This window comes from Clinocottus analis, unplaced genomic scaffold (assembly GCF_023055335.1).
Source record: "Clinocottus analis isolate CAN_PGR_092001 unplaced genomic scaffold, fCliAna1.0.p SCAF_18, whole genome shotgun sequence".
Classification (NCBI taxonomy): Eukaryota; Metazoa; Chordata; class Actinopteri; order Perciformes; family Cottidae; genus Clinocottus; species Clinocottus analis.
Genome location: NW_027175909.1, coordinates 2366396 through 2388209, shown reverse-complemented (window position 1 = coordinate 2388209; position 21814 = coordinate 2366396). Strand labels below are relative to the sequence as shown.

General features: G+C 43.2%; 2 protein-coding genes across 8 annotated transcripts in view; both read left to right on the top strand.

The window, feature by feature from the left end:
• kcnh2b (potassium voltage-gated channel, subfamily H (eag-related), member 2b) overlaps positions 1–10949 on the top strand; it is a 216003-nt gene extending 205054 nt beyond the window's left edge. The window contains exons 14-22 of the mRNA XM_068581269.1: positions 1774–2026; positions 3045–3238; positions 3470–3572; positions 3706–3857; positions 3959–4103; positions 4196–4385; positions 5223–5328; positions 5513–5614; positions 6365–10949. Of these exons, the coding sequence (XP_068437370.1) occupies positions 1774–2026; positions 3045–3238; positions 3470–3572; positions 3706–3857; positions 3959–4103; positions 4196–4385; positions 5223–5328; positions 5513–5614; positions 6365–6775 (1656 nt within the window). The 3' untranslated portion in view covers positions 6776–10949. The remainder of the gene's footprint in view (positions 1–1773; positions 2027–3044; positions 3239–3469; positions 3573–3705; positions 3858–3958; positions 4104–4195; positions 4386–5222; positions 5329–5512; positions 5615–6364) is intronic.
• A 2420-nt stretch (positions 10950–13369) lies between these two features.
• LOC137788936 (microtubule-associated protein 4) overlaps positions 13370–21814 on the top strand; it is a 92274-nt gene continuing 83829 nt past the window's right edge. For 3 of the 7 annotated variants that reach the window (XM_068582127.1, XM_068582126.1, XM_068582128.1), the window contains exon 1: positions 13375–13608. The gene's annotated coding sequence lies outside the window, so the exon portion shown is untranslated. Of the gene's footprint in view, positions 13609–21814 lie in introns of all 7 variants that reach the window. The other 4 variants (XM_068582125.1, XM_068582124.1, XM_068582129.1 and 1 more) reach the window with 4 other exon arrangements.

The following is a 21814-nucleotide window of genomic DNA, read 5'->3' as shown; positions in this document are numbered from 1 at the left end:
CATGCTGCATCCATCACAACAAATTAGCTCACCATTCAACTCAGTTTTGTTCCTATCCTCCTTTAAAAACAGAGTAGTACAAAATTTGAATAATACCTGACATATTCTATCATATGAATACTTTTTAAGGAATGTTTTAAAGAAAGAGTGCAAAGACAGTAATACACTATGTATATTAACATGCACAACAGGGTTAGTGCTACTAATTTGTTCAGACAATACATCAATAATATAAACACATGTTTAAATAAATACATGTGAACTATTAATATTGTAACACTTCATTAATCCCGTACATAATAATTGGTTTGTAAACCGTCTATTAGCATTACTGAGATGCATTTATAAAGTAGCAATGGAATGGAATTATCGTCTTTTATCAGATGTTGTACACTATATAGAGTTATTTTACAAACTAATGTTTTTGACATTAAAATAACTCTTTACTCTGAGTTTACTATTTATTAATGAAGGTTATAATTCAGTGTTACTGGCAATAATCTACATTTGGAGTAAAATGTGTAGAGATAAAAAGCCGCCTGTTTCTACCTGGTTGCAGCTGTAGAGTGGTGTGCTCGTAGAGTCCCAGCGGCAATAAAAACACTACTTTCTCACACTAAACAGAAGCTTTTCTCCGTAGGAAAGGCCACAAAGATGTATCACGACAGCCAACATTTATACAAACAATAGCGGCGCAGCCTTGAAAGTCCGCAGTATGCACCAGCACATTCTGGGCCACCTCACACATCAGCAAAATGCTGGTTGTGTTCAGGGAGTAATAGTTGGCTGTTATTCACGGTCACAAGATCGAGTTCTCATTTGGGTCGTGAGAGGTTACACGGGGCTTGTCAGGTTCATTTTCATGTTTCTTTATGTTAGACTGTGAAAAATATACCGAAATGTGTGTGGTGTACTGCATTATTGATTCATTACCTGAGTAAAACATCGTGGAGGTAAAAGGCAATGAGGCAATGAGGCAGTAACTCAGAGCGGAACGTAGAGACGGGGAAAAAACATGTAAGAGACAAATGTTGAAAGTAAGAAGCGGACGTCGGCCTGAAGACAGATGAAGTCGGAGCCCAGTTAAGGCTGGTAATGAAGAAAGAGGGGAGAAATAAAAGAGAGGCATGGAGAGAAAGAAACGCTGTGTCGCAATATTTTTACACAGTTCATTTCTTTGCAGTCGGCCAGAGAGTTGCAGAGCACAGAACCTGCTGCTTCAGAGGAGCTGCGGCTCTTCTGCTGCTTGCAGGGAACTCATTAAAGTTGCAACAATTCTTCATCTTAATTACACTCCAAGGGCCTGTCGACCCTCTTTCGGTGGGCCCAATCATTCTGCTGCAAAGCTCTTAAAAAAATCATCGCAAAGGAAGTTTGATAGAGGAAGAAGCCCAGACCGCTGACGCTGACCGCCCACTCCCAGGTTAACCTCATAAAACATTAGAATTGAAACTGTGACTTCTCTCGACCAATATTACATTGTATAATAAATGCAGGACTTTAAACGTCCCATCGATGTTCACCAGCAGAGATGACCGTGAGGACGTTTTTTATTGCTCCTTTTAAAGCATCCATAATCTGTGACATTTGTGTGACATTAGTTTGATGTTCTGCAATCGCTGCATCAGTCGCTGATGGCATGTATCAATGCTGATGTAACCTTTCACTTCCAATTCATCCACTTTCTTCATCCCACCTTTTTCCCGTCCTTCTCTGTGCCCCTTTCTCCTCCCTCTTCTGCTTCTGCCCCACTCACGCTCCCTCACCCCCCAGGTGCTGAAAGGTTTTCCAGAGTGTCTCCAGGCGGACATCTGCCTCCACCTTAACCGGACTTTGCTGCAGAACTGCAAGGCCTTCAAAGGCTCCACCAAGGGATGCCTCAGGGCGCTGGCCATGAAGTTCAAGACCACCCACGCACCGCCGGGGGACACGCTGGTCCACGCTGGGGATGTCCTCACGGCCCTCTACTTCATATCCAGAGGGTCCATAGAGATACTGAGAGGAGACGTGGTGGTAGCCATCTTGGGTACAAAAAAAATATATTAATGTATAGAAACATCTGTCAATGTATGTTTGAAGCCCTTTTTCCTATGTTAACTTTGAGGTTATTAGAAAAGAAGTCAATAAGTATAAACTGTTTTGTCAATATTTGAAGTTCCATTGCAGCCTGCAGGTAAACTCAGGGCTGCTTCCCTGACACATGCAGTAAGAGTATATCTCACACTGGAAAGCACCAGCAGGACAGTTGTAATACCAGTTCTCCTCCAGTCCATAGCCTCCTGTGTCAATCCAGCCTATGAGAGGGTGCAGCAGAACTCTTTCTCACCCACTTCCATGTTGTCTTTAGTTCACGCATAAATGCCTCTTTTGGGTGTTGACTCTGTGCAGGCCTCTCAACAATATGTTGTAGTTGGTAGCGCCTTCTGCTGGTGAACATCACGTGTTACTTCCTGATAGTTGAGAGCCAAACACAGTAAAGGACGAAATCAGTGTGCAGCTCGATTCTTGCACACTGTGAGCAGAAAACACGTGTTTTTTGCTGTAATACTCAATTTGACCACAAGAGGCTGACGTTCACCATTATTCCAATGTCTAAAAGTATTCATGTATTCTTCCAGATGGGTTTTAATTTCTCTATTTACTTTAAACACAGGCTGCATATATTGTGTGTTAAGTTTTTGGAATTATCATCTGTTTTCATTTGTTTCACAGATGAAAAATAAGTATAAAGAACAGTAATAAAACCTGTTCTTAAGTAATAATGATCAGACTTAGAAAATTGTCCCCTCAGGACTTCCATATGTGCCACTGACATCTGGGTCATAAAAAACATTTTAACTAAACTTTGCCTTTATAATTAAAGAAAGATACAAATTCCTAAATCTCAGGAAACCTTACGAAGATCACAATTACATAAAATATGTATATGGTTGATTTTTCAGTTCACCTAAAAATCTGTTATATTATTGTTATGTGTGATTTGTTGCTATTGACAGGATGAAGCAGCAACTGAAGCTGTCTCTCTTTCTCGTCACCTTCTCCAGGCAAGAACGACATCTTCGGCGAGCCCATCAACCTGTACACCCGACCGGGTAAATCCAACGCCGACGTGAGGGCTCTGACCTACTGCGACCTCCATAAGATCTTCAGAGAAGACGTCCTGGAGGTGCTGGACATGTATCCAGAGTTCGCGGACCACTTCTGGGACAACCTGGAAATCACCTTCAACCTCCGAGATGTGAGTTTACAGCCTCGTCAAAGACAAGTGTCCTGGATGCTTAAACACGAGGACGACTGGACCGGTAGCTCTGTTGTTACTGTTCTCTCCAGCTAGTCGTGTTTTGAATGCATGTTTAATCTGTTGGATTAAAGCATCCAGGCGGAGATTTTACTTTTACATTTGAAAAAAAACCTCCTGATTCTTACTTTTGATCTTTTAAAAAAAAGTCAATTTAATGCTGGTTTCCAGACGAACATGATCCCTGGCTCTCCGAGCAGCGATGACTCTAACTGTGGGGGTTTCAACAAGCTACGCAGGCGCAAGTTATCATTCCGAAGACGTACGGAAAAAGGTAAACCTCCGTCTGTAGCTCAACACGTAAAAAGCAACAAATACAAAATCTGGTTCATCTGCCAATCGTCTTTGGAAAGTTACTTACAATCTCCCTCTTTTTTGTAAATCTTTTCTCACACACCTGTGTCCAGATGACGCAGACGCCGGAGAAATCAAAAAGTCCCATAAGTCTGTGAGACGAAGACAGAGGGAAGCAACCAGTAACCAAAAACAGGAGGGGGCACCTGAGCGGAAGTGGCAGGCACACCGAAGCTCGGTGTCCTCGCACTCCAGTGGCGACGAGGTAGAGCTACATCCTGTCGACTTCTCAAGTATTTATTGTCTTGTTGCGGCCGTTGTTGCATAACACCTGGTGTTAATGATCTCCATCTACTCCTCTAACAGGGGGGGGAGTCGATTGTGAACAGACTTGCTCCTCCGCCGGCGATGCTGGAGAATCTGCATGCTCAGGCCACGTCCAGGAGCTACAACGAGAACACTGAGGCCGACGGAGACCCCAAGACTGGAAACACCTGCAACGCTCTGTCCGGTAAACTTAGAACAGACCGGCATCCTCGTGGCTACTGTAACATCATATCTAGTGTTCCAGGCCAGCTTACTCTCACTGTCTGTCTCCTGCAGGAGCGTTCTCCGGCGTGTCCCACATCTTCAGTTTCTGGGGTGAGAGTCGAGGGGGTGGTCAGTACCAGGAGGTTCCCAGCTGCAGCCTGACCTCCCCCCCGACCCTCAACACGTCGCTGCACAGCCTGAGCCGGCAGCAACGCAGCCAGCTGGACACACGCTTGGACCTGCTGCAGAAACAGCTCAACAGGTATGGCGGGTCAGGTGTCGGGGTGTGGCCTCTGGGTGGTGTTGGTCTCACTGTTCACCTGTAGTGACCACAGGCTGTGCTATGGAGCTGGCTGCGTCTCCAGCTGAAGTTTGGATGGGGAGTAGCGGTGCGTAATGAGAGACCCTCCCATCATAGTGAAAATATCTGCAGTCTCTGTTTGACTGGAGAAAGTGGAACAAAGCCTTGCAGGATGAGTCCTCATTAGCTGTATAGAAGCCTCAGATGGGAAAACTTGCACATCATATGCGTGGAGCTCACTTTATGAATTCCCACAGTAATGAGATATAATAAAACTTCAGACTCCTGCGATAAATATACATTGTTCCAGCTCTAGAAGTAAAAGCGGGACGAGAGAAAGAGAAATGCAACATTAGCAAAAGTTTAAAAAAGTTTAATAATTAGAGTGAGAAGTGAATAAGAGAAGTGGAGGGTAGACAAAACAATATGTCCATACAGATGTTAATAGCAGCTCTGAATGCTAATGAGCACTTACTCCACCGTTGGGATCTAACGATTTAGACGGATATGCTGACTGACTTTCTGGTTCAGCTAACTTTCTTTTGTGACCAAAGTTAATAAGAAATCATACCAGACATTAATGTTTCCCAATGTTTGTGATTTACTTGGTGAGTCCTTTGGTACTGTAACTGATATTAACGAACATTAGAACCGGGAGGATAAAAACCCATAAAAATCCCTTCAAATGCAGAGATAACAAATGCACTTTGAATGTCCTTATTAGAATAACTCAAATTAAATTGATAGAGTAGAATTGTAGACATTAACAGTGGCTCGTGGACCACACACTGTGTGCAGGCTGGAGAGTCGCATGTCAACGGACATCGGAGCCATCATGCAGCTGCTGCAGAGACAGATGGCCCTGGTTCCTCCCGCCTACAGCGCCGTCTCATCGCCTCCTCAGGTGATGACACACTCACACAGACGCACACACACAGCACGCCGTTACAGGGGTCAGGCAGGCATCTGTCTCTAGGCGAGACACAATGATGAAAGACAGCCTTCCATTATTATCAGACGCTGAACCCAACTGCGAACAGACAGAGGGCTACGCTTTCTGCAGACTAATAAGATGTTGTCTCTTGCAGGTCTCACCTTACTCTGGTCCTGGCACATTACCAGGTCCAGGAGAGAGACTGGCCCAGCCTGTTACACCTCTGGAGACGAAAACACTGGCCTCCCTGTCACAGGTGCAAATGTATTAGTAAAGTCTATGTTGACTGGAGGTTGTACTTCTCATATGAAGTAGCTCCTCTAGTAGTTTGTGTCACACTGGTTTCATCCAGCATTCTTAGCAATGCTTAAGAAAAGTCATGTTCATAGATCGAACCAAATTCTTTCGTATGTTAACCACATACTCAAGAACAACCAGCCATCTTTCTGCCAGGCGAGCGTTGTTCGCTCCCGTGTCAAATGAAGAGTCAATGTTGAGGTTTTTGTCACATAACTTGCAGACTTTAGTAAAAGCACTTCTGTGGTTATTTTAACACAAACAATATTCTTTTCCCAAACCTGATTAAGGATTTCACGATATTTTCCTAAATGTAGCCAAGTAGTAGTTTTCTTGCCTAAACCTAACTGTTGTTTCTTGTGAAGATTGAAGTTTATTTTGACAAAAAGAAATTGACACATGTTGCTGGACTTCTGTAAGAAAACGCACAAGAAATGAGGATGAACATAACCTTTCGTCCAAACTGTCGGATAAGAATAAGTTGTTTATTATTGTTTATTGTTTATTAGTGTTTATTATTCTTTAGACTGCAAAGTGTATCTTTGGGATCTCAGTACCCTGCTATTTAACTAGAATATGTTGATAAAATCTTGCTTATAAATCTGGTAAATACAGCACACAACAACCCTCATAAACGAATAACCGGACTTACTAATACGTAAGTTGTCGTTGCCAGTTCCATTCACGTCCTCAACTTCTTCCCCTGCAGATCTTGGATTCGCAGCACTACGAGGAGTTGCAAACCAAGCCTCTTGACTCCCTGCAGCCCCGGGACGCCTCACTGGTCAGCCCCAACCAGGGCCAGCTCACTCCCTCCGGACTGGACAGCTTGGGGCAGCACCTCGACCTGGAGCTGGGACTGGGCACAGGCACTGGGGTCATCTCCGGGCCCGCCACAGGTTCATGTGTCGGGGTAGATTTAGCAACGGGGTCAAGCTTGGGAGAAGAGTTAAACTTTGGATCGGGGGAATGTATGGGCGCTGGGGTTGGACCGGCAATTGGAGCAGGGGTGTCTTCCCCGGATCCGGAAACCCAAAGGAGGATGTCCCTCCAAGAATCTCAGACCCCTCTGGACTCACGGACACCACAGCGATACAGCTCTGACCCAGGGGGGAGCTAAGGAAGAGGGGAAAAGAGGGGAGAGGGGGAACGGGGGAAAGCAGAAAGTGTACGAGAGTCCCTTTCTGTTTCCACCGTTTGGGGATCGAGAGGCAACTACTGTACCTACCATCTACACCCTTTAGGGCACCCTGCTACTGTACCTTTACCTTTGACCTTTTACCTCTGACTTTCTAAGAGACAATCTACTCAGACAGTGAAGCCAGGCGGGAGGGGGTTGAGGCCTCTCTCTCTCTCTCTCTCTCTCTCTCTCTCTCTCTCTCTCTCTCTCTCTCTCTCTCTCTCTCTCTCTCTCCCTAAAGTCCCCTCCCCCATCCGCCCACCGTGGAGCTTTATAAGCTGCACAGCGGTACAACCTTTAACCAAAACCACAAACGGAGCAGAGAGGAGCTCTGCTACTTCACGAACACAGTCCGCCTATCTGTCGACCTGCTGAAGGATGACACGCAACACACACAGATGACTGCTGTCCTGTAGGAGAATCCCTTTACTGCTGTGTCCTGCGTCGGACGACCGTCAAGAACAAGACAACGACGAAAACAAGTAGCCATTTACGTCTTGCACTGAAAACCCGATGGAGATCATATATATTCTATCCTGTATGTCCGTGGCGCTTCCGAAAAACTTGCAAACCGGTTGGTGAATTGTAGTGTTAGCTGGCCTAACAGGAAACCTGCTGTCCCATTCTGTTATTGGTCCCCCCCGCCCTCGTCCCGAGAGCACACCGGATTGGGCTGGTTTGCACCTCAGGGGTGGGAACTGGAGGGTTAAAAGCCATGATTTTTTCTCGATGAACATATCAGCTGCCCTACCACAAACCTGGTACAGATATGCTTGACAGCGAAAAACATGCAGTGTCACTTACAGGTAAATACCAGTTTACCATGAAGACAGTGCATAAAAAAAAACGCAAACTATAAATACTTAAACAAGCAGGAAACCCACATTTACTAAAACCACAAGCTTTGACCTTGTAGAGAAACGGACAACTTGTGACGATGTGATGACATGACACTGGCCTGCTTTCATTAAAAAAAATCAAAGCACATGCGTAGAGGAAAAAGAGATCGATAGTGAATCTTTTTCGTCACAGTTGAATTTGCTACCTCAGATTTCATCGGTCCTTACTTTGTTCTTCACATGAGCAAGCGCCCAGAATGCTTTCACCTTGTACATAAACTGGTTTTGTGTTGCGATTCCATAAATACAGCAAGTTTGCCAGCTTACGATGACCAGCCAAATGCGCCATCATTCTATGTACAGTGCAATATGCAATCAGCAAGAAGAGATGAGTGAGTGTGCGTTAATCTCATTATCTGTGTGTGCAGTAAAATCAGGTCTAAACCTGTTCACGTGTTTTGAGTTCTTGCAGGGTGTAGAGTGCATTTGCTTCCACGCGCTGTAGATAGTCACTGGATTCACATTTGGACTGGTTTTAAACAGGTGGGGACGGATGGTTTGAAATTTAGTCAGCACAAATAGAAACCCTTTACTGTGCAAGGTAGCTTTTACAACCCTTCCCCCAATAACTCTCAATACTACAGCAGTAGTGATCCCAGGAGGAAACGTACCTCTGCTTTTCAGAATACTTTACATGAACTATCTGGCCTCCCATTTTGAAGCCCTCAGATCTGTATCTGACGTCATCATTTTAGCAGCCTGCCAACACACATCTTTGAGGGATACACATGGATGTACAGATAGCCTAACTGACAGAAAGAAAATAATTTGTTTTGCAATTGAAGATAACAAGAGCATGGTTGTAGTCTGAACTGGTTCAAGTCGGACCATCTGTGGCTCTGTGGTCTAGGCCTCCATGATCTTTCATCCTGCATCGTGGAAGTGACTTCACTCGTCACCGGGAAACCCAAATGATCGCAGTGTGCAGGAGCAAAGTGGGTTCCTTTTCAATGAGGCAGCCTCTCAAGAGAAAGGAATTCCTTGCATACTCATAATTTCTGTAAATGAAAAAAAAAGTCCTGGAACTAAGTTCTAAAGTCTAAAGTTTTAAAAATAAATCATCTTACAGTCAAAGGTTTCACACTTTGCAGAGTGCATGTCCTTCACTGACCTCTCCCCCCATTAAATCTCTCTATATACCTATACATGGAATAAATAGCAATGTTATTCATGATGGCGGTGATGCAAATGAACACTGCAGTGGTGCTGCTGTTAAGACACTGGTCTGGCGTTTACTCAGATTCGTCAGTGCAGGCAAAGATGTGCAATGACGAACCCTTTTAGTAAACACCTAAAATCTTCAATAACTAACCTATGACGTCTTCAAATTGCCTCCCTTGATACAAAATGATCCCAGAGCCTGTTGAAGAAGTGCAATAGTCCTTTAAACAGTTAAGACTTGTAGCAGCTTAACTGCAGCCCACTAACATTGAGCACTTTAGCTCCTAAACAGATGCTTCATGAAGACTCAGGAACGTGCCAGTGATGTTAGAGGGGCCCCTTTTCCTTTGTCTCACAACTCCAAACCGAGCACTCCGTTCGGAGCGCCCCCTTAAGGCAGACTTGTGAAGATTGTATTTTGCCGCTCGCTAGTCTAAGCTATTGTGTTTATTTATTGTTGTAGGATTATTCCTCTTTGCCTGTGTTTTTTTATCACTTTGTTTTGGGTTAATGAGAAATCTGTCTGTGTAAACACGTGCTCCTCGTTTTATTTAATTTATTATTATGACTTATTCTATACTGATCAATTCGCACATACACGCAGAGCCACATTCGACCCATATTGTGCACATTGCCTGTTTGACCTGTTTTCACAGGTGCTGCAGCCAATGACGCTCTGTAACTTAGCTTGGAATCAAAGCAAGCGACCACCGGCGCCATTTTAAACTTGCATGTAAATGTTGCTGCATTAAGTTATGATGTTCGAGTTCATTAAAAGTGACTTTAAATCACTTTTTTTGGTTTGTGATTCTCGCTACTGTCAATACTGTGATTCAACAGTTCAATTTTGAATCACAGTTGGTGCAGAGCAGCTCTAAGACCCTTTTTTAGCATTCCGTTAAAATGTAAGTGACTGCATCACGGATATCCAAAAGCTCGATAAGCTTCCACTCACCAACTCTAGAGTTCCGTCCACTTCTTTACTAGTGCGTATTTTTTTTGTTTTAACAGTTTAGTGCTGAGGTGGTGATTTTCACAAAGCGGGCTCTCCTCGCCATCACGCTGAAATAGAAAGAGCTCTGCTAGCGTTCAATACCAGTCACCTCGTGGCCTGAACTGTCTCTTTACGCTCAGAACGATGACCTCTAAAAAAACAGACAGTGGTTGTTGTCGACTCATCCTCCTGGTGCGTGACGGTAGACCGTAGTGGAATATTCAATGCTACAGACTACATTTATGTAATGCATACTGCATATTATGAGAGTAGAGGGTGCACTTTGGGACTGGGGTGTGCTTGTTGGAAAGGGTGTAGAAGGAGGGTTTTTCACCCCTTTTTGCATTTAAACACATAGATATATAAACCCAGCTTACAGTCACACTTACACACACACACACACACACACACACACACACCCACATACACACACAGACACGCACACACACAGACACACACACACAGACACACACACACCTTCCTTAATGGCTCTTCCATACCGCTGAGCTTTTTTCAGCTCTGTTCAACTTTCTATGAGTTCTTGACAGACTTGCGTTCTGTCTTTGTAGATATTTTGAGCAGCGGGGGAGGATGGGGGTTTGGTACCGTTTACAGTGGATCCGCTCTGCCTACTCCTCGCCTGTACATACCAACTTCTACTACTTGTAAAGGAATCAAAGTCTTTGGCACTTGTATAGCCAGCACTATGCAGAAACTGAAAAAAGTCTTTGGCATGCTTTGAAATGCAGAATACTATAGAGGAAAATATAATAAATAAATAAAGTCTGCTCTAATTTCTTATTAAAATAATCACCCGATTAAAAAAATAAAAAATAAAAAAATAAACGTGCATCAAGCCGTTTCTGGTAGAAACGGATGCGACGATGAGGGTGATGAGGATGACGAAGCTGAAGACTTTTAATATTGTGCACATTTTTACTTGCATGCTGCACTGAGAATCATCCAGCAATGAGAGGGTTTGACGTGCAAAGCAGCTGATTTCTTTTGCTGTATGCTTGCAAACTGTGTGTAGAGTGAAACACTGAATTCTTCCGGGTTACAGGAGAGTCATATATATATATATATATATATATATATATATATATATATATATATATATATATATATATATATATATTACTTCCAGATTATGGAAGAAATGGGTACTGAATAGCTGCAAACATAGTGATCCTAGATGATACAATATTATATTGTATATTTGTATCTTTGGTTGCGAACCACTGTAATGGAGTAATGCATGTGTGGGCAGAACTGATGACCGTTTCCCTGAATCAAGGAAGTTAAATCAAGTGCATCTAAAATAATTAAAATCCTCCTTTGGCCCAGCTGAGACAGGCTGCCCTCTGATGAGTCAACTATCAACACCTCTGAGAGCAGTTTCCGACCACATTCTTGCTTTATTTTCAGTGCCCGATGTGTTAAATTCTGTTAGCATGTCTGTTAGCATGTCTTTAACATGCTGAAAAGTGCTGAGTTGTGTGATGTCAACCACATAAAAAAAATGTAATTGTCAATCTTCTTAATACTCTATCGCAGACCGTGGAATATTAACCACAGATTGGTAATACTGGGCTGGCCAATCCAGCATCTTATTCTTATCAAATGTGGAAGAAAGTTGGAGGGGGAAACGGTGAATCTCTAGGTTCTGATTGTATGATAGCATTATCAATGGTTGAACTTTATAACATTTAAAAAATATTTCTTTCAATAAACCTCTTTGAAAGCAAATGTATGATGGGACTGATCCTTCTGTCTTTTACTGGATTTTTGTTTCTCTCCACATTTAAGTTGTGTTGTTTCCTGACAGAAACCCCAGACTTACTGTGTCATAATGCATATTAGGATTTTAAAATGTGCAAAATGAACACATGAACACACTATTCCTAATATTTCCAGGAGCAACTCCCTTTCTTTTAAGCCACTATGAGGAATTTTCATTTTGTGTTGATTTTGACGCTCCCTGTGTACCAAATTGGTAGTGTTTACAAGCACAAGATTCCCTTTAGAAAACCTTTCATTGTACTGCAGCAGAGTCTGACAATCTTCCCCGCTCAGGCCTGGTTCTGGTTCTTCTGTGCCTCCCGCCCCTCCAACGGGTCCAGCAGTCTCCAGCAGTGTGGTGTCAGTGTCAGCTCCCAGCCGGGAGTCCACGGTAGACTGGCCTCTGAAATAGGCTGGAGTCTGTGTTTCTGGAGACTGAGGCTGGAGTCTGAGTTTCTGGTGAACCCGCATGATTTCGTCTGATTTTGTACGGAAACTGACGACATAAATCGATGACGAGCATAAAAAATAACTACAAAAATACATCTTTATTATTGTTTTGTTTACTAACGTAGGTCATAAAGAGGCACCATGATCAAACTCAGACTGATTCATAACCAGTTCAAAGTTCCTCACAGTAACTTCACCCTCTTCCATAAGATTGGAAGCATTCCTGTTTCCGCTCAACGTGGTGACGGTTGAGCCGGCGGCTTGCAGCTAACCTTACTCATAGAGCAAGAGTGCTGACAGCCAACAGTGATGGAGTCGGAATGGTGTGATAAACTGTTACATGCACTCAGAAGCAGGATACTCGTGGTCTGAACAACCTGTACATGGTTTCTTTAAATCATCCACAAGTTGTCTCCACAAAGGAAACATGTTAGAGGTTCTAGTCGACACACCAGAGAAAAAGAAAAAAGGTGATTTAAACAGGACAGCAGGTATTTACACACACATGCACGCGCGTACACACACACATGCACGCGCGTACACACACACACACACACACACACACACACACACACACACACACACACACACACACACACACACACACACACACACACACACACAATCAGCGTCCATAAGCAGACTAATAAGAGGGCACGTCGTGGCTGATGTTTGCCATTTCTTTCACAAGGTGTCGCTCTAAACCTACATGTTAGGTTGAACCATTTTGTTGCTATTTTTTGTAGAGTTATTTCAATTAAACTTCCTCAATGGGAATTTGCCTGGAAAATGTGTTCAATACATTTACTGAACATGCAATCTCAACACATCCGCCATTAGTTTCTCATCAATATGTTTATATAATAAGCTGGAATCACAAATCATTCAAGACAACTCACATGTTTTGTGAGTTGTCTTGAATGATTTGTGATTCCAGCAATAACTATTATATTAATACGGACTAAATGGTCGAGCTGTCTATCCCATCCATAATACAGGTGGACGCATCCGTCTCGCCTCTCGTTTCTGACTGGACTCCCCGTATTTGCCGTAACAACTCATCGGTGACATTCCAGTGATCTGGGCGATGTAAGGGCGTCTTCCTGGGCAGTGGCCGAGTCCATAGCCTGCCCCCAACCCCCACCCCTGCTATTGGGCAGGCAACGTCCCGTAAAAGGAGTCAAACTTCTCCATTGTGTGTAGAAGTTGTCTGTCAAAAGTAAATTTGGTGACGACGGAGGGCCTGCTCATTGTTTGAAATCTGTGATTGGACATTAACCTCGTCACTCGCAGTGTATCGTCGGTGTCTTTGGATAACACGGAAGCCAGTCACCGGCGTCGCTCTCTGATTGGAGCAGAGCTCCACCGGGGAGGATCACGTTAGTCTGCGGCCGGCGGAGAGCACACTCGGGTGGGCGGATCGTAGCGGTGACAGCGACGCTCGAGGACTCCCGACAAACTGTCAAAAAAAGAGCAGACAACTAACGGTGAGTCACGTTTCAAGACGAACATTGTGTTGTACTCGCGTCGTGTGGGGAACGTGAGCCGTTTGCTGTGAGCGCGAAGCAAGCGCGCGGACCGCTGGGCAGTTTTCTTAGCAGTGAATTGACGGTGATTTCGGACTGGTGATCTCACAGCACGCATATCACAGCGACGGTGTGGTGGTGTAGGATATAACGGTGCCTTCAGGAGCTCCTCGGAAACTCTTACTTTCGAAGAGCAGCGGGTCGAGCGCGCAGTAGTAACGTACTTGCCAAGTCTTCAAGTTTCTAGTCGGAGGGCAGTTGTTTTCAACTTTCCTGGACTCATAGCTAACACCGACTATGAACCTTCACTCCCACCCCCGTCGCATTTACTACGACGGTGAGCAGGTCACGTGCGACTGAATATGGACCTTCGATATTCCCGACAGCACTTGAGGCAGCATGGGTGTGCACCGCGCAGTGAAGTTGCACAGTCACAGCAGACAGAGGAGCGAAGTTATGCTAGGTAGCTTTGAGTCGCCCACTCATTCACAGTCTGCTAGGAGGGGCTGAACTGTGTTGTACAGTGTTTACGTTATCACCTACTGTAGTCGAACACGTGCGTTGCCCTCCATCCTGCCATTCCCATTCATATCAAAGCAGTGCACTCTGTTTGTCTGAGTCTGAGATATTCATTCCCTCCTCACACGCGCACACCGTAAACTGTTACATTTGGGGGTCAATATTTGATTCGGCTGCATCTCATAGTGGAGCTGGCTATTCTAACTGAGTGGTCCAGCAAAGATGAGAAGAATGAGATGCATTTGAAGGGCTGCAATCAGCTCACAGGTGGACCTTGAATTGAATTGCAAAAAAAAGAATTGAGGTTGTTTATTTATTAAATAGTTTTTCATCAAACGATTTTCAAAGTGACAAACTGTGTTTCTCTTTTTTGATTTGTAAGAAACGCAACTCTTCATTTTATTTGTCCCTTTTTGTTCCCAAACTGCGTTTGTAATCATTAATCATAACAATACAATCATATTGTTCACACCTGAACTGGTACATTATTGCACTTTTTGCTGGTGAAACTGATGATGTAAAGATGAATCACAGCAGAGAGGATTGTCTCCTGTACTCCCTGTCTCCCTCCTTCTATCCAGATTACTCTCCAATCCTCCCCCAGCCAGATTACTGAGTGGGAAATAAGAGGTGGAACAACTGATCTAAGGTCCTGAATTCATTATGGACCAGATCCATTGGCGGCCCTAAATTGTCCCGTTGCTCGTTCGTTGGCGGTAAGCCCGCTAAAGTGATCAGGTATTACGGCTTGAGGGGTTATTAAACAGGACGCAGTGGTCGGTCACTGTTGTACCAACTTCCCTCAGAGGTGCTTAAATAGACAGTGACTGTCTCTGTTTACTTTCACAATGTGCAGGGGTGAATAAGAGGCGTTACTCATTGTTTGCAGCCCAGGAATCAAACCCCACCTGAACGCTCTCCGTTTGCCCTTGGCTGGACTCCTCCCTGCTACTCTGCTGTCTTTACAGAGAACACTCAGAATGCTCTTACTTTGAAGGAAGATCCAGCTTCTGTAACTTAATTGTGCTGTAATTGCCTGTTGTTTGTGAGTGTCGGGTGAAGTAAGAGGCCACATCAGACATCCCAATTCTTGATACACTTTCTTAGCATGCAGCACAGTCATCCAGCATTTGGGAGTCTGACGCTGCCCGTCTCCGCAGACTACTGTTCAGTGTCCTGTTCTGTCTGGTTGGAGGCAGTTGTGTTACTTCGGATTGCAAGATCAGAAGTTTGGACCGTTGAGATGAATGTTAAGAGGAGAAACTACCTGGAAATACAACAGCGGCACTGGTGCCACTGAGAGCAGATCACTCCAGTGATGAAAACGTTTTTGTGCATCGGCCCGATGTCACATTCTGCTCCGGTGCCACTCTGTCAGTCCACTAAACCTTGACCAGTTTAAAAGCTCAGCGGCTTCTCGCCAACATCAAATAGCACTCACAGTAGCTTTATAGTCGTCGACGGTTTTGTATTCTGGGAAGCTGCAAAGGTGAAATCAGACTTTGCAATAATCTACAGCTGAGACTGTGTATAGACTGTTTAAAAAAATAAAAAAAAATTCTATAGCTGAACATGTATTTTCACCAAAGCGGAACAGAGAAGCCACTCTCGGGACAAATGATCCATTATGACTCCTTATATTTATATGCCTGTGCAATACCTGAGTTTTGGTGCAGATAACAAAAGAATTGTTTGATCGTAACCTTACTTGCATACAAACCTATCTTACTATTTACAAAAATTTGCCAAACGGTGTTTTTATTATGTCTAGAGACAGTGTAGTGGTATGAAAACTTAGTCCAAGTCATTTTTTAAATTTAATTATTAGATATACAAAACTGAGATTAGATGCGAGTTTCTTTACTCTGCACTTTGTATACTCTCTTATGGAAACTACAATTTATTATAAATATTATTCTCTAGCTTTTGGAACAGTTATTGTTGGTACATGTCCTTTTTTAATATTATTCCTTTTAAATTAACCATTCAGTGGCCCAAAGCACAAAGCCCAAGAAAAGCACAATTTTTTTTTTAAATATGTGGTTTTGACATAGAATGATGGAGGTCACAGAAATGATTTTTATAAACTATCTTTATTGTCCTACTGTTTGTTCAACACAAAGTATAAAGTGACACATTGATATGTTGGCTTTCAAGAACAATGTGTGCATTTTAGGACTGCTACCATGCATGCTTCAAGACCATTGGTCATGAATCTTAAGTATTTATCAAGCTCTTCAAGCCATGCTGCCGTCCATGCAATGATATACTAGCAGTATGCTAAATTGTAAGGCTTACTTAAGGGTAAATCAGAAGGAGAGGAGAGGAGGGAGCAAAGGACCAAACCAAATAGACGGGTTCCTAGAGTTACTCAGTTGGAAAGATTCTGAATTCGTCTCAGCGAGTGGAATGTCAATTGACTGGAGCCGCAAGCCTTGATTCCCCGTCTTCTTGCTCAGACACTGAAAATAAACTGATGGATAATCTGTGGCATTCTTCTGCTCGCCATGACCGGGAGTCATAATTCATCTTGAAACATGTCAGAGAGGGCTTTTTGCAGCGATGCAACCTTCTATGTTGAAGCTTATTTGGGAGCTGTCCGGGTCAAGGAGGAGTCAGGGTCAAAAGGGGGTGGACAGGAAAGCCGATCTGTGCTCCACAGTCGGGGTTGTCCCGACTGTGGAGCACTCTCTCTGTCTAGGAATCATGAAGCAGGGTAAATCCATCCTCATATTTGCTCATGTGTTGCCAAACAATGCTGCTGCTGATGGCAGTTTTATCCGGAACAAGGACTTCATTATGATCCTTACACAACTATGCTCATGAGCTACTCATTGGGTGTCCGTTGGTGTAGCAGTGTTAAGCTCTGTGGCCCGGATTGGGTCATTTTGTTTGGGTATAATTGATACAAAGTAGTTTGAACAATGTGTCATCTGGCCACATCTAAAGACTAAAGGGTTTCTATCGGGTGCAACAAAGCTAAATTGAGTGACTACTCGTGAAATGTGAAATGCCGATCTACGCAAGTTAACTAAGTTCCAACTCTCTGCTGTAGGCCACTGCGTTTTGTTTTTCTGGCATCCCCTCGTGGCCCTCGCCGCCACGGCCTTAATGCTCCGCCCCCCGAATTTGAATAAGAGGAGAGTCGCCCGATTGGGTGTGAATGGTGCCTCCCATCTGTGACAGAAGGCACTGTGAGGGGAATGAGAAGAGGAGCGCTCAAGTCTGAAGCATCAGTTGATTGGTTGCTGAATATGTGATTAGTTCGGCCACATGCACCGGACAGCTCGACCGTGGGAAAGCGTTTATGATCTGTTCGGCAGTGATCAATACTTCCCACAGCTGTAAATAGCTCCAGTACAGCCGGTGATGCTTTCCCATTAGTATCGAACACATTTACTGTAAAATCAATGTGGTTCATTTTAGCATCCAGCTTTTAATTCCTTGAACCGGATTGGTTGTTTCGTGCCAAAGCATTAGTTAAACCTCAATTTGGCATCATTTATCTTTTCTTCAGAGTCGTGAGAAGTGTGCAATTGATAAAGATATGTTTATGTTGTGAGGTGAGCTTGTGGTGTAGCAAATGACTGAAAGTGGAGATGTCAGGTTCTTGGCTGCTGTCGGGTTGGAGTTTGTGCTGCTCACCCTTGTGTGATTAGCACCTTTGTAATAAGGTCCGGGATTGTTGAGGGCAGTCACAGCCAAGATAATCAAGGCATTCATTTTTTTCTATTTTCTTTCTCACAGGCCTCCCTTGTTTCAATAAATTATTTATCACAGATTTTATAGTCATGGCCATTACAGGACAAATGCAGAGCTCTTGATTGCTAAAAGCATGCAAAGCCATCTGGGGCTGCGTATAATGATCGTTGAAAACAATAATCAATTTATTGTTTAGTCTATGTTCATTGTGATTTCCCAGAGGGTGGTGATAATAGATGAGACAGCACAGCAACGATAGCTTCTTCTGTCTCTCCATTCCCCTGAAGGTCAATTATGTCAGCTTTCTATTGCTCAAAGAAGCACATCTGTGAGTCAAAGTTCAGCCAAGTTAAACTCAACGAGACACATTCTCACCGGGGATTCCATTGGACTGGTTTTCTTATTGTAAATGCTGAGCAACATTATCTGACCCCTGACCATCTTATCAACTGATTGCAGATCTGTGATTCGATTGAAACATCCACTCAGGGATTCTTCTTCTCGTCTCTCAGAAATTAACATGTTTTATCCAATCAGTAACTTGTCGGGGTGAAAATCTAAAAACATTTTGGAGCAACCACGAGTGGAGTCATTTTTCAAATAATATTTAGTAAATCTGAGTCAACTGTGTGACAAATTGCTCCAGACTTTGCACAACGACATATTCTATTAGACATTTTTCTTGTGTGTGGACTTCCCTCTTTCAGCAACCCAACAGCCAGTACACACACACACACACTCGCACGCACACAGTCATATTATGTGTGATCACTTGCATAAATGTGTGTGTGTGTGTGTGTGTGTGTTGGTGGGGATGGAGGGGTGTGTAGTGCGACATTGCGTGACAACGGCGGATTGAGTGAATGAAATGATGGAGGGATGGAGAACGGAGGGGAAGAATGGGATGGTACAGAGTGAGCCGGTTCCTGTAATCCACCTCCCCCCCACCCCTTCACAACAGCAGCAGCTGGACCAATGTGTCAGCAAGCAGGCTTTACTGCTGCTGGGGTTTATACAGCAGGGTGAAGAGTCAGACAGTGTACAGATGGATGGGGAGGTAGACGGAGGGTGGTGGTTAAGAGGCAGGTTTTGAGACGAGGGCATGTTTTTAATAACTAGATATTTTCTAGAATTCCTTTCACCATTTATGGTTTCAGTGCTTTCTTTAGCTTCAATTGTGAAAGTTATTTTTGGATTTGGTTGAATGAGCCTTGTATTAAACTCCACTAAACTGGTGTTGCCCCAAAGCCACATTCAAAGAATCTGCCAGAGGAGTCACACAACATGAGGAAAACGACAGCTTTAAGGAAGTAGTTTAGTCGTGGGAACGCTTTTTAATGTAACTTCTGTGACGTGATGCACCAGATGGTTCATTCAGTATCAGCAAATATGTGTCCACCCTTGACACTTCAATGCGACATGCCTCATCAGATATGGATCGGATATATATTTTATGGTCAAACGAGCGGCTGTAAAGCGGCGGATAAATGCATTTCATATACTATAAATCCTTCTCAATAAAAGTCGCACTTGTTTTATTGAAGAATATCCTCAAACACAGCTCTTCTAATTCCGGGATATACAAATCGAATAGATTTACATTTTCCTTCGCCTGTTTAACAATCTGTTATTTTATTGATGTGTAGGTGTGTGTGTGTGTAGGTGTGTGTGTGTGTAGGTGTGTGTGTGTGTGTGTGTGTGTGTGTGTGTGTGTGTGTGTGTGTGTGTATATATATGTGTGTATGCATGTATGTATATATATATGTATATATATGTATGTGTATATATATGTGTATATATATGTATATATGTGTGTATGTATATATGTGTGTATATATGTATATATATATACATATATATATATATATATATATATATGTGTATGTATATATGTATATGTATATATGTGTATATATATATATGTATGTATATATGTGTATATATATATATATATATGTATGTATGTATGTATATATATATATACGTATATATATGTATATATGTGTGTGTGTATATATATATGTGTGTGTGTGTGTGTGTGTGTGTGTGTACAAGAAGTATGAATTAAGTTGTGAGAAATGTAAGGGGCCTCAAATATTTGTACAAACAGGAATGTAAGTAATTTAAAGAATAGAATCCACTATAGTGTTGTGTCAGCAGACCGCAGTGTGCGCACACACACACTAGCAAATACCCGCTGACATGTGTGTCACGTGTGTGTGTGTGCACGTGCACGTGCACGCACGTGCGTGTGTGTTGCATTCCATTGCGATGTGTTCAGCCTCACTCTGCAACAATAGGCCATAGAAATTGTGTGTGTGTGTGTGTGTGTGTGTGTGTGTGTGTGTGTGTGTGTGTGTGTGTGTGTGTGTGTGTGTGTGTGTGTGTGTGTGTGTGAGAGAGTGAGAAGCCATGGACATACAGGGGATTCATTCAGCCACTGCTGCTGCATGTCTTTCCAAATGGAGCGGGAGGACATCTCTACCTGTCTGTCTGTTTGTCTCGCTGCTCACTAAGTTGCACACTAATGGGCTGCTGCAAGTGTTGAATCATACTAACTTGACCTGAGAGCCAGAAATCCGCTTTGATGCAAACACACACACAGTTAAACACTGGCCCTTTTCACTCAACCTCAAACAGGCTCTCTGTGAGTTCCATCAAGGCACTGTATGGATGTGAGAGCAGCAGGACACACGCACGCAGGGCGCATATTAACGGTACCTAAAGAGGATGTCTGTGAATTGACACAAAATCAGGAGACCACTGACGGATCTACACACATGTGCAACAACACAATATTGGTTTAAAATATATCGGGTGTGCGCATTGTATTTACACGATAGAACGTAAACTTGGAAGTCTAATTGTATGGAGACATTTTAGTGCAAAAAATACACTTCCTGAAAGTAATTTGAAGAATTGAAAGTGTTGGCCACGTTTGTCTCAACAAAACTGAATACTGAAAGAAGGAAGTGGTGCCACACTACTAAAGTCACTAATTTATAAACATCGCAAGCTGTTGACTGTGTATGAGGGCCATGCTGTGATGACTAAGAGATACACCAATTGCTGCTTGTTCATTAAGATCTTTTTTTAAGATCTGACCTGCCGATTCCTATTTACTTTTCTTAGAACTCTAAAGAACAAGACTAACTTCTTCCACCAGAAACCTTCTCAGAAAAAACTTTCAACTGGCCTTGTTTTCCAATTAAATGTTAGTAAAATAACAGATTATTGATTTGAAATACTTGCTTAGGAAAAAAAGAAATCTTGGTATCAGTAGTTTATGTGTTATAGCAGCATAGGTGCATGTATTAACTAATTAAAGTAGGTGTTAGGAAGTTAAACGGGATTGTGATTCTATCTCTAATATCTAGCTTAAAAGCCTCCTAATGCAGCTCCATTATTGAGCCACGCAGGACGGTGCTGCTCACCGGCTGCTGACAGCAAACATTGAGCGTTTAATCACGTGTGTCGTGCTCGTTTGCACATGTGCAGGATGTACAGATTATTCGGTCAATCAAGAAGCCAGTGATGGATGTTGTTTTGGTTTCTGTGTAGCGGAAATGAGCTGATAAATGTTATGATTATGTAATATAGAAATACACAGACTTCCGTACTTGTTGATGCCCGATCCAGCTTTTTCATCTGTATCGGAAGGATTACTGATGCTCGTATCAGAACAACTCTGAGAAATAACAAAAATGTCAATGAAATGGAAATAAACAAATTAGCTGTGTTCATAAGCACAGTGTGATACGTGCCATGAGGTGAGCTAGCTAGCCAGCAAGCTAAAGGGCTTTGTAATTGTTCTTATCTGTTTTCTGTCCAACGTGCTGTTTTTCTTTCTTTTCTCATCCCTCATTTCTTTTGTTCTCATGCATCCTCACCCACTCCTCTCTCCTTTCCCCTGGCAACCCTCTTCCTCTCCTCCTCAGCTCCATTG